The 11713-nt window shown below is 38.1% G+C and overlaps 1 protein-coding gene across 2 annotated transcripts in view; it reads left to right on the top strand.

Annotated features, from left to right (window-relative positions):
• Window positions 1-413: 413 nt before the first annotated feature.
• Window positions 414-11713, top strand: part of GTF2A1L (general transcription factor IIA subunit 1 like) — an 83942-nt gene continuing 72642 nt past the window's right edge. The window contains exons 1-3 of one of the 2 annotated variants that reach the window (XM_027620880.1): window positions 414-547; window positions 3018-3119; window positions 3300-3423. In XM_027620880.1, coding sequence (XP_027476681.1) covers window positions 527-547; window positions 3018-3119; window positions 3300-3423 — 247 coding nt within the window. In that variant the 5' untranslated portion in view covers window positions 414-526. The remainder of the gene's footprint in view (window positions 548-3017; window positions 3120-3299; window positions 3424-11713) is intronic. The other variant, XM_027620879.1, reaches the window with a different exon arrangement.

Here is an 11713-nt window from a genome sequence, read left to right as displayed (position 1 = left end):
TGATTTGCTGTCCTACACTTTGAGAATCAATCACAGATGAGTTTGGCTTTTGTTATATTTTTACTGGAGCTCAGCTGTGCGCGGCGTAGTGGGGGGGGTGAAAATTGGTAGGAGAGGACAGAAGCCGCTAGTCTCCCCACTTCCCTGGCCCAACCCCTTTCCAAGCTTAAGGTGAACTGGAATCTACCACTGCATCGCGTCCCCCCTATTTTCTCAGTCTTTATTTTTTAACAGACTGAGGAAATAAAAGTTCCTTAGGGCTCCGTTGAATGGTCCAAAGCTGTTTAGATCGCACTTAATCAGCCCAGTTTGGCAGGCTTCTTTGCTCATGCGCACCAACCTCTTCCCTCTCTCCAGGGAACCCTGCTCAGCCCACTAGCCTTTCTCTCCTCCCCTGCCCCGCCCCCAGCGTCCCTGCGTAATTGCACAGGCAACGTGCAAGGCGTTCAAAGCGAGCGGCGAGGAGGCCACGGTCGGGCACCGCGTGTCGCGCAGGCGCGAAGGGAGGGGCGCCGGAGCCGCTGTCATGGCCTGCGTCAACCCCGTGGTAAGGAGGACCAGCCCGGCCTCTAGGCCTGTGCTCTGTGTGGAGGGAGGGCTGGTCCAGGTGTCACGGCGGCCCAGTCCTGCGCACACGTTTTCCCCTCCTGGCCTTTTACAGCCTTTCAGAAACCCTGGCCTTAGTGGCCCCGGCTGTTCTCTGTGGGAGGAAGCCGATGAGGACCAGTAGTAGCTCAGCCGGAAGTTGGGAGCCGCTCGCTGGGGGAACCACAGCCTCCTCCGCGCGCTCTTCAACCGCCTTGAGGTTGTCTGGGAAGGGTGGTTAGAGCTGGAGCTCACGTTAACCCTCCCAGTTTCCTGTGTGTTTAGAAAATTCCCGAGTTCAGTTGTACTCCCATTGTAATTCTTACTTTCGGTATGGCCATTGTTGATTGGGAGCTATATTATTTACCTGAAGTAACAAGTGATGTGATACTTTGTGTGACCCCACGCATGTTTTTTGAGTTCTACCCCCATTTCCCCATCCTGAATGCCTAAGTATCCAATTGGAATTAAACACAAACCTTGATCTCTTACCCTTACAGTGAGAATTGACAGGGTAAAATGGCACTTGTGAAACGCTCTATCAATTTTAAAAAGCTGAATTAAAGAGAAAAACGAGGAGTCACCTTTATTTTCAGTTCACCTGAACAAACTTCATGTTTGGTGAAAGGCACTGGGCTTGTCCGGGTCAGTTATTTTACGGGTTCCATGTACACATAGGCAGCATAAAAGTGTCCATTTTTAGAGACACGTTATTTCAATGTATATCCATTTTTTTGATAATGTATTTTAAGATATGTAAAATACTCAGGCTTGAATATAAGCTTACCCTGTGTACCATTTTATCTGATAGTGAACTTTACGGAGGGCTGTGTGTATTTTCTTTTAAGAGGTTAAGATGGACTTCCTGGACTATACATAGTTCTAATGAAGGTAACAGGGAGAGGGTATAAAGTCTAACCTTAGTTCCAGAAGAGAAAGTATGTTCAATACCTATTTTGTTTTTGAGAAATTGTGTTCTAATGTTTTATTTTTGACAGCTGCTTTTATACTCTGAGGGTGGATCTTAAGGAAGTTTTTAGCCCTAGGAGTTTTTTCCTCTTGCTGTAAATGTGATCCAACTAGCTGGGATGAACACTGAAGTAGCACTTTAGTATGTCTTTATCAGGGTAAACTGAGAAGAAGCAACTAATCTAGGGCACTTAAGCTGAATGGATAGGCCTGTGAATAACGTGTTCCTGATTGGCCTATTCAGAAGCTTACCCGGGATCTTCAGAGGGATTAGTTATAAGCCTAACTACTCTTGGTGTGAGCAGGAGTATTTAGAGTATTTACTGGGGAGTATGAAAGGGCAGTCCTAGAATGCCAGTTTTTATTGCCAAATCTTGTGGAAGGGTATGGTTCATTGATGTTCTGGTTAGGTTCTGTTAGGAATCCATTTTGGTGCAGTGGTACTTTTGCTTGGCAGTGGTTCACAAGACTACCTGTATTTTGGAAGGGGGTTAGTCTTTGGTTACTCTATTGTAAGTGCTTGTCTCAACCTTATGGCTTGCAACTTAATCACATATGTGGAAGTAATATAGTGAACTCTAAAAACTCCTTTGGCCTCTTTGAGAAAAAAGTAACTTGAAGACAGTATGTTCGTTTCCACCTGGCTTAAATGAATTTATTCTAAGCGAAATAAGTAGAAAGACAATTATCATATGATCTCACTCATGTGGAATTTAAGAAACAAAACAGAGCATCAGAGGGGAAAAGAGGAAAAAATAAAACAAGATGAAACCAGAGAGGGAGACAAACCAGAAGAGACTCGTAATCATAGGAAACAAACTGAGGGTTGCTGGAGGGGAGGGGTGGGGGATGGGGTAACTGGATGATGGACATTAAGGAGGGCATGTGATAGTGAGCACTGGGTGTGATACGCAACTGATGAATCACTGACCTCTACCTCTGAAACTAGTAATACATTATATGTTAATTGAATTTAAATAAAAAATAAAAGGGGGAAGTTAAATTCTTTTTTTTTTAAAGATTTTATTTATTTATTTGACACAGAGAGAGACAGTGAGAGAGGGAACATAAGCGGGGAGTGGGAGAGGGAGAAGCAGGCTCCCCGCTGAGCAGGGAGCCCGATGTGGGGCTCGATCTCAGGACTCTGGGATCATGACCTGAGCCAAAGGCAGACGCCCAACGACTGAGCCACCCAGGCGTCCTGGAAGGTTAGATTCTGACAGAAAAACCAAGTAACTGTAACCTACCATCTTGATGAATTATTATCTCATGTTGGATTGTAGTTCTGTAAGTCAACCTTGTAAATAGCCTGACACTGTGGGTCAGAATTTATGGACAGCTAAGACTGTACTGGGAGTAGATTGCACTTAGTAAAAATCCTTATGGTGGTTTTTCTTTAAACCGTAAGAAACCATACATTCAAGCTTGAGAGTTTAAAATGTTAACAATTGCTTTTTTTGTAGCCTAAACTCTACAGATCTGTAATTGAAGATGTAATTGAAGGAGTGCGGGATCTATTTGCTGAAGAAGGTATAGAGGAACAAGTTTTAAAAGACTTGAAGCAGGTTTGTAGACAATACAAGTTGCCCTTTTTGTTTTTTCTTCTTAAAAAACTGATAAATTTCAGTTTTAACCCCTTAATTATAATTTAATGTTTACCCATTGTGCCATCAGCTGACATCTTATTATAAAGTTAAAGACGTAAGTATCCCAATTTTTTTTTTTTAACATTTTTTTCTCCACAGCTCTGGGAAACAAAGGTTTTGCAGTCTAAAGCAACGGAAGACTTCTTCAGAAATAGCATCCATTCACCTTTGTTCACCCTTCAGTTGCCAAACAGCTTGCACCAAACATTGCAGTCATCAACAGGTTGGATATAGCTAGTAAATTAGTACTATTTTGGTCTTCAGAACAAATTCTCATTTGGTGGTGGCTTTATATTAGGGTAATGTTAAGGTGAGAGGGCTTGGACCTCAAAACCATTACTATTAAATGAACACAGAATAAGCCATCATCCCATAATTATTGGCAACAGAATTAGGTTATTCAAGCTAGCTTTTCAAAATATTAAAGTCCACAAAGATGACCAAGTGTTACTTCCGAGGAACAAGTTACATTGTTTGTGGGCTATTGGGAGTACCCACTAGTTATTTCAGAGAATGTGATTGGGTTGAGACAAGGAGTAACCCAGCCACCATTGCTGAAAAAGCAGAGGGAAAAATGGGTGGTTGCATGCTTGTGCTTTCTTTATCTTTCTCTTGCTTGTTGTATATATTATAAATCTGCTATCGTATTGGAAGTAAAATGGAGAGTTAACAAGAATGTGGAGATTATTCAGGCTGCTTCATGGTTTGGATAGTATATAATGATGACTAGAAATTAACCCTGCATACTTTTCTTCATTTCTTGGACTTGAAACCTCTGCTTTTGAGGGAAATAATTTTCCATTTTATGTGTATCAATTTAAACTGGAAAAAAGTGGCTAAAAAGATAAATGATACTGTGCTATCATTCTAGCGTTTATTCCTTCTTTTCTGATTCTTATAATTTTTATGCTATCCTAATGTGTGCGTGTGTGTGTGTATGTGTATGTCTACATCCAGCACACACACACATAGGTTTTATTTGGTTTAGTTGAAGTAGATTAATGTCTGCCAGAAGTGAGAGCAGATTTTGGATTAGATTTTGGATTGGATTGTCAGTAATAACTAGACTGTTCATTGCACACTTGGGAAAATTCAAAGGAAAATCACATGGGCCAAGGTGAAGAGAAAATAGTAAGGAAGCTAGTATCTTGTTTATTACAAAAGGAGAATTTAAGTGTGGCAGCAATTATAACTTAAAAAATAAGTTAACAATGAATATTGAATTACCAGACTTTTATCTAATGTTAGTGCTTATAAAGTATAACTTTGCTCTATAAGAATTAGCCACAGCAGTTTTAATTACTAAGTTGACACATAGAAACATTTTACATCATTTTCTAGAGTTTTGGTTATGCTTTTGTTTTTAACTTAACTATTTTATTAGGTCATCCCTTTTATTTCTCTATTTAAATAACATTTTTTTAATTGAAGAACTTTAAAGAATTTTTTTTTTTTTTTAAACCTCAGAGTGACTTGGAGGGTGGCCAGTGTGGAGGAATGAAAGACTAAACTGTTTTTTATCAAAAGCAGTTAACACTTCTCAGGTTCTTTGTCATTCAAAATTGCAATACTTGATTTTGCCGCAAGATGGTAATATTACCAGTGATTTAAATCACAAAACAGTCTTGCAACTAATATGTCTATCTGGCTTTCATTCTGTACTGTATTCTTATTTTCTTTCTTGGAAGTTAGAATAATAGAAATTATTACATTTAAACAAGACAGTTTTTATTCTTTTCTACATCATTTATAATGAAAAGCTTTAGGAGGCAGTACATGTATCCTTTAAAAAACGCATTACAGGCCTGTTTTTATCCCTCTTCATTTCTAGGTTCCCTACAATAAGATTCTTGAAGTAAATAGCCTCATAAAATTGAAGTACTTCTTAATTATATCTTCTCATTGTAGGCTTTTAAAAGCCTGATTAAAATAACCTAAACTAACTTACTTCTACAACGTTTTTATCTCTTGATAACAAATTCAAATTAAATCTACAATGTAGTAAATTATTTGCCTTTGTTCCATCTTTAAAGCTTTTGCCCTATCATATTTCTTTTGACTCTATTATCCATTTGCTTAATAATTTCCTGTATCTTCAGTTGTCAACTTTTTTTTTTTTTTTTTTTTGGTCTCAGGACCCCTTTACACTCTTAAAACTTGAGGACCTCGAAGAGCTTTCTTTTATGTGGGTTGTTAAGTATCTATTTATCATATTAGAGATTAAAGCTGAGAAATTTAAAAAATGTTTTATAAATTCAAAAAATTCATTATATGTTAACATAATAACATATATTTGTTAAAAGTAATAACTATTTTCCAGGGGTGCCTGGGTGGCTCAGTCATTAAGCGTCTGCTTTTGGCTCAGGTCATGGTCCCAGGGTCCTGGAATCGAGCCCCGCACTGGGCTCCCTGCTCCGCGGGAAGCCTGCTTCTCCCTCTCCCACTCCCCCTGTTTGTGTTCCCTCTCTCGCTGTGTCTCTCTCTGTCAAAAAAAAAAAAAAAAAGTATTTTCCAGAACAAAAAGTATTTAATGAGAGGAATGGCATTGTTTTACTTTTCTGCAGATCTTTTTAATGTCTGACTTAATACAAGGCAGCTGGGTTCTCATACTATTTCTAAATTCAATCTGTTGTGATACGTAGTTTTGGCTAAAGTATATGAAGAAAATCTAGCGTTCCACGGATGTTTAATTGGAAAAAGAGGAGTATTTTAATAGCAATTTCAGGTAACTTGATACTATACTAAAACTCAACAATTGGTAGTTTCTGAGAGCTTAGTTTAAAGGTGGGAAACTTGAGGCGCCTGGGTGGCTCAGTTGGTTAAGCGTCTGCCTTCGGCTCAGGTCATGATCCTGGAGTCCCAGGATCGAGCCTCATATCGAGCTCCCTGCTCAGCGGGGAGTCTGCTTCTCCCTCTGACCCTCCCCCCTCTTGTGTTCTCTCTCTCATTGTCTCTCTCTCTCTCTCAAATAAATAAATAAAATCTTTAAAAAAAAATAAAGGTGGGAAACTTTATCAGTGGACTTTTTGTAATGTTAAAGTTCACTGGTGTGTCCTGCACTTCGAAGGACTCCTTAACCTGTATGTGATTTTGTAACATATGTTAGTTATTTGGAAAATACTGTTTCACTGAGTTGCGCACTTGACACTTCCATTATACAAGATAAAAAAATACTATTAATATTACCACACATTTCATCAGAAAAGTATTGGAAAGCTGTCAAGCTCACTGTGGTGGATATAAAGTTTACAAAATTAAGATTTTTGGTTGAAAGCTTGAATTTTACCATTGCCAAACAAAGACTGTCAGTTTGTTTTTCTTGAAGTGATGGCACACTTTGTTCATTAAAAAAAAAAAAAATGACTGCCAAATAGACATGTCTGAATAACCATAGTTTGTGTCACTTATTCTTTCAAGTAAAAATAGTGTTTCTTGAAGAGGTGAGATCAGCTCTCAAGTTAAATAACAGCACCAGTCCTTTTCCATATATTTCCTTGTGTATCTGTATGCCGCAGAAATGCTTTGTGTTCTTCCCATTTCATCCCACAGAATATTAAAAGGAAGTATCCTGGAGGGTTGAAATTTCATAAAAATAATTCTTTATGGTAGCATTCAGGAACTTCTTTAGTGAAACCGTTTTATTGTTACTGTTTTTTTCTCTTTTTTGCTGTGAGTGAGCAGTGATGGAGAACAAATAAAGTGACCACTAGTCAGGTTTGGTAATACTGCCTTAATTCATGCTAAGGTGCCTTCACTTTTTTTTTTTTTTTTAAAGATTTTATTTATTTGACAGAGAGACAGCAAGAGAGGGAACACAGGCGGGGGAGGGGGAGTGGGAGGAAGAGGGGGAGAAACAGGCTTCCCACTGAGCAGGGAGCCCCATGTGGGGCTCTATCCCAGGACCCTGGGATCATGACCTGAGCCACCCAGGTACCCCAATCACTTTTTAAAAAATTTTTTTAAAGTAGGCTCTACACCCAGCATGGAGCCCAACACAGGGCTTGAACTGATGGCCCTGAGATCAGGACTTGAGCTGAGATCAAGAGTCAGATGCTTAGGGCACCTGGGTGGCTCAGTCTGTTGAACCTCCGACTCTTGGTTTCGGCTCAGGTCATGATCTTGGGGTCCTGGGATGGAGCCCTTCATCGGGCTCTGTGCTCAGTGGCGAGTCTGCTTGAGATTGTCTCTCTTCCTCTCCCCCTTCCCCCGCTGGTGCACACGCAGTCTCTCTCTAAAAAATAAAATCTTAAAAAAAAAGAAGTTGGAGACTTAACCGATTGAGCCATCCAGGCGCCCCAAGGTGCCTTCACTTTTACTCATCAGTGCTCTGCACTGTAAGCACAAATGTCAAAAGTGAACAAAAAAATTGAGAAATGAAAAAAAAAATTTTTGTCTTGGTATTAAAAAATATTTTGACCTTGTGAACATGTTGAAAGGGTCTCATGGACCCCTGCGGGTTTGCAAGAACTGCTATTCTATCCTTAGGGTGATTGTATATAGTTTATAATCCACTTTTTAAAAAAGACAATGTTTTTAGAACTTTACATTCACAACAAATTTAAGAGAAGGTACAAAGATTTCTCATATACCTCTTGCCCCCATTCATGCATAGTCTCTTCAGTTATCAACATCCCCCACCAGAGGGGTACATTTGTTACAATTGATGAACCTACATTGACATACCGTAAACACCCAAAGTCCATAGTTTGTTATTGCTCTTGGTGTTGTATATACTATGTGCTTATGCAAATTTATAATGACTTGTATCCATCATTACGGTATCATACAGAGTATTTTCATTGTCCTAGAAATCTGTGCTCCTCCTATTCATTCTTTCCTACCACACCAGCTCAGGGCAACCATTGATATTTTTATTGTCTCCATAGTTTTACTTTTTTCAGAATGTCCTATAGTTGGAATCAATCATGTAGTATCTAGCCTTTTCAGATTGGCTTATTTTACTTAGTAATATGGTGTTAGGATTCCCTCATGTCTTTTTGTGGCTTGATAGCTCATTTCTTTTCAACACTGAATAATATTCCATTGTCTGGATGTGCCAGTTTATTTAATTGTTCACCTACGGAAGCACATCTTGGTTGCTGCCAAGTTTTGGCAATTAGGAATAAAGCTGCTGTGTGGAGGTTTATGTGTGGATGTAAGTTTTCAACTACCAAGGAGAGTGATTACTGGGTTGTATGCTTAATTTTGTAGGGAACCACCAAATTGTCTTTAAAAGTGACTGTACCATTTCACATTCCCACCAGCAATGAGTGAGAGTTCCTGTCGCTCCACATCCTTGCCAACATTAGGTGTTATCAGTGTTGTGGATTTTGTCCATTTTAATAGGGATGTAGTGGTATCTCATTGTTTTAATTTGCATTTTCTTGATGACTTATGATGTGGAGCATATTATATGATTATTTGCCATCTGTATCTTCTTTGATGAAGTGTCTTTTAAGGTCTTTGGCCCATTATTTAATTGGATTGTTATGGTTGAGTTTTAAGAGTTCTTTGTGTATTTTGGATAACAGCCTATTATCAGATATGTCTTTTGCAACATTTTTTTCCAACCTGTGTCTTTTCATATTATCCTGATTTTTTTTTTAATTTTTTTATTCATTTGAGACACAGAGAGAGAGAGAGTATGAGCAGGGGTAGAGACAGAGGGAGAGGGAGAAGCAGGCTCCCCGCTGAGCCAGGAGCCCGCTATGGGGCTCGATCCCAGGACCCTGGGTTCATGACCCGAGCCAAAGGCAGATGCTTAACCATCTGAGCCACCCAGGTGCCCCAATCCTGATGTTTTTTCAAAGGAGTTTTAAATTTTAATAAAACCCAGCTTATCAGTTACTTCTTTCATGGATTGTACCTTTGCTGTTGAATCTAAAGTCATTGCCATACTCACGGTCATCTAGATTTTCTTCTATCTTCTAGGAATTTTGTAGTTTTGCATTTTACATTTAGGTCTCATCTATTTTTAGTCATTTTTTTTTGAAGGGTGTAAAGTCTATGTTTAGTTTCATGTTTTTTGCATTGGATAGCCAGTTCAGCCATTTGTTGAAGAGACTATCTTTGTGCCATTGTATTGCCTTGGTTTCTGTGTTAAAGATCAGTTTGACTATGTTATGTGGGTCACTTTCTTGGCTCTCTGTTCTGTTCCATTGATGTATTTGTCTGTTTTTTCACCTGGTAACACTGTCTTGATTACTGCAGCTTTCTAGTAAGTCTTGAAGTGGGGTAGTGTCAGTCCTCCAACTTTTTCCTCCTTGAATATCACACTGGCTCTTCTGGGTCTTTTGCCTATAATCCACTTTTGAGAGAGAAATGGGATTTCATTAATAATAACCTCAGAATAATAGGTGTAAACTAGGACTGTCCTGGGTTAACTGGGACATGGAGTCACTTTGTCTATGATTGTCCTATTTCTAGAGCAATTCAAATCTGTGTTTGGTCTCCATATCACATAGTTTTTTGTTTTTTTTTTTAGATTTTATTTATTTATTAGAGAGAATGAGAGATAGCAAGCACGAGAGGGAAGAGGGTCAGAGGGAGAAGCAGACTCCCTGCTGAGCAGGAAGCCCGATGTGGGACTCAATCCCGGGACTCCAGGATCATGACCTGAGCCGAAGGCAGACGCTTAACCAACTGAGCCACCCAGGCGCCCTCCATGTCACACAGTTTTTTGATGAAACTATCATCAGTCATTGTGGGAACAAGAAAGGGAAGAATAGGAGTTTTGAGAGGTTTGTGATAGCTTTCATCTTTGAGCATTCAAACTCCTTCAGGTACAAACTATATGTCCAGTTGTTCCTGAATTTAGATCTGGTGAAAATTTCAGCAATACTGTTGGTTCTTGATGTGATTTGAGGAATATTCAATTTGGTTATGAGAGATGCGCATATGTTAATGAGTAGTCACAAAGAATATTGACCAGTCTTTGCACCTCTTGAGTCATATGACTTGGATATTAAGATTTGGAATGGTTTAAAGCAGGACCAGGAATTGTGAAGTTAGTAACTGCCTTTAATGTAGCAAAGACTTCTTGTTGTATAGGAAAAAAATAGCCTTGTAAATGTTATTATGTAACATTATCTCTTTCTTAATTTACACTTCTTAAATTACATTTGTGGGATTGAATTCTTTCTGTATTGTAAAGCCTATTGTTTGTGAAATTTAATATTTCTAGAATATATACATGAAGACCAAAATTCTAACACTCTTAGTTTAAGTAAAGACACATATTCAGTTAAAACTTAATTGGTTATTGGAACCATCTTGAATATTTTAAAAAGCATGTTTCAGGCACATATAATGGTATATATAATTTGTGAAAGTATGCAAATGGTGCAGCTAGTATCAAAATTAAGTAGGAGCTGCATGAAACTTCACTATAAAACTGTTCAATACTTTTATTCTGATGACTATAAAGAAACTCTTAAACTCTTATAGCTCTATTTGATTTATATAAGATTAGAGAATTATCCTTTAGGATTTATTGCAAGGTATTTAAAAGAGGGGGATTGTTGCTATTTTTCCTCAAGAAATTCATTTAATTGCTTTAGACAGCGTGTTAACAGATTTCTGTTTCCTCTCAGGCTGTGGCTTCAGCTGTACTAGCTTAGGCTTAGCTCACTTCAGCTAATTAAGACTAATACCCTTGTGTTCCTGCCACACCAATTCTTTCTAATTTAGCCTTTCTAAAAGAATGCCTGTTAATAAGCAAAGCCATAGATGAACAGAGGATAAAAATAATTTTCTGCTACATTAATCATCAATCTCTGTAGCTTCACTTCTGTTGTTCTAATGTGGGAAGAGTGGTTAGTTTAAAAAAAATATTTGGTCTTCTGAGTGACTTGTTCATGATGGAGCCATTTTAGTGTCAGAAGCAAATTTTTGGGACAATTTACTTTAATGTGGTATGTAAAAAAAAAACCATAATAAACATTATGTTTAATATTTGCTGCATAAACACGCTAAAACATTCTTTTTATTAAAAGGCAAAATGATACTATCATAGTCATGTTCAGCTAGGTAAAATGAAGCTTGAGGTAAACTTTAAGGTTACATTGATCAACTGAGGTCTTTCTACTATAGTTACTGTTCTTCACACTTATTTTTTTAATGCTTCCCTTTCTAACCATTAGGTCAACATTTTGGCTGTATTATAAACAAAGAGATAGCATAGAAAGTTGGTAGGTAATAAAGAAAAGATAATGTGAGATTGCAACTTTAATGCAGGTTGGGGTGGTCTTCTAGGAATTTGTTCTCTTGTATTTTTTTTAGTAGTCATACTTGTTTCATGCACAGACTTGTGAGGACATGTTCTTACTCATTTATTCCTAAAACTGTGTAGTTGTGCTGGCTTAGTCGGCTAAAGTATTGTAAATAACTTTTCATGCAATGAATGAATTGGAAATTCTTTTGCGCCTATAAAATTTAGAATGGTTTATGTTGGGTTACATTTTTTTTGCTCAATAGTACAGTCTTTGGGAAATGTGCTACTTGAATAAATACTA

This window comes from Zalophus californianus, chromosome 8 (genome assembly GCF_009762305.2).
Source record: "Zalophus californianus isolate mZalCal1 chromosome 8, mZalCal1.pri.v2, whole genome shotgun sequence".
NCBI classification, from domain to species: domain Eukaryota; kingdom Metazoa; phylum Chordata; class Mammalia; order Carnivora; family Otariidae; genus Zalophus; species Zalophus californianus.
Note: the sequence above shows the minus strand (reverse complement) of the source record. Positions and strands in the feature narration are given on the sequence as shown.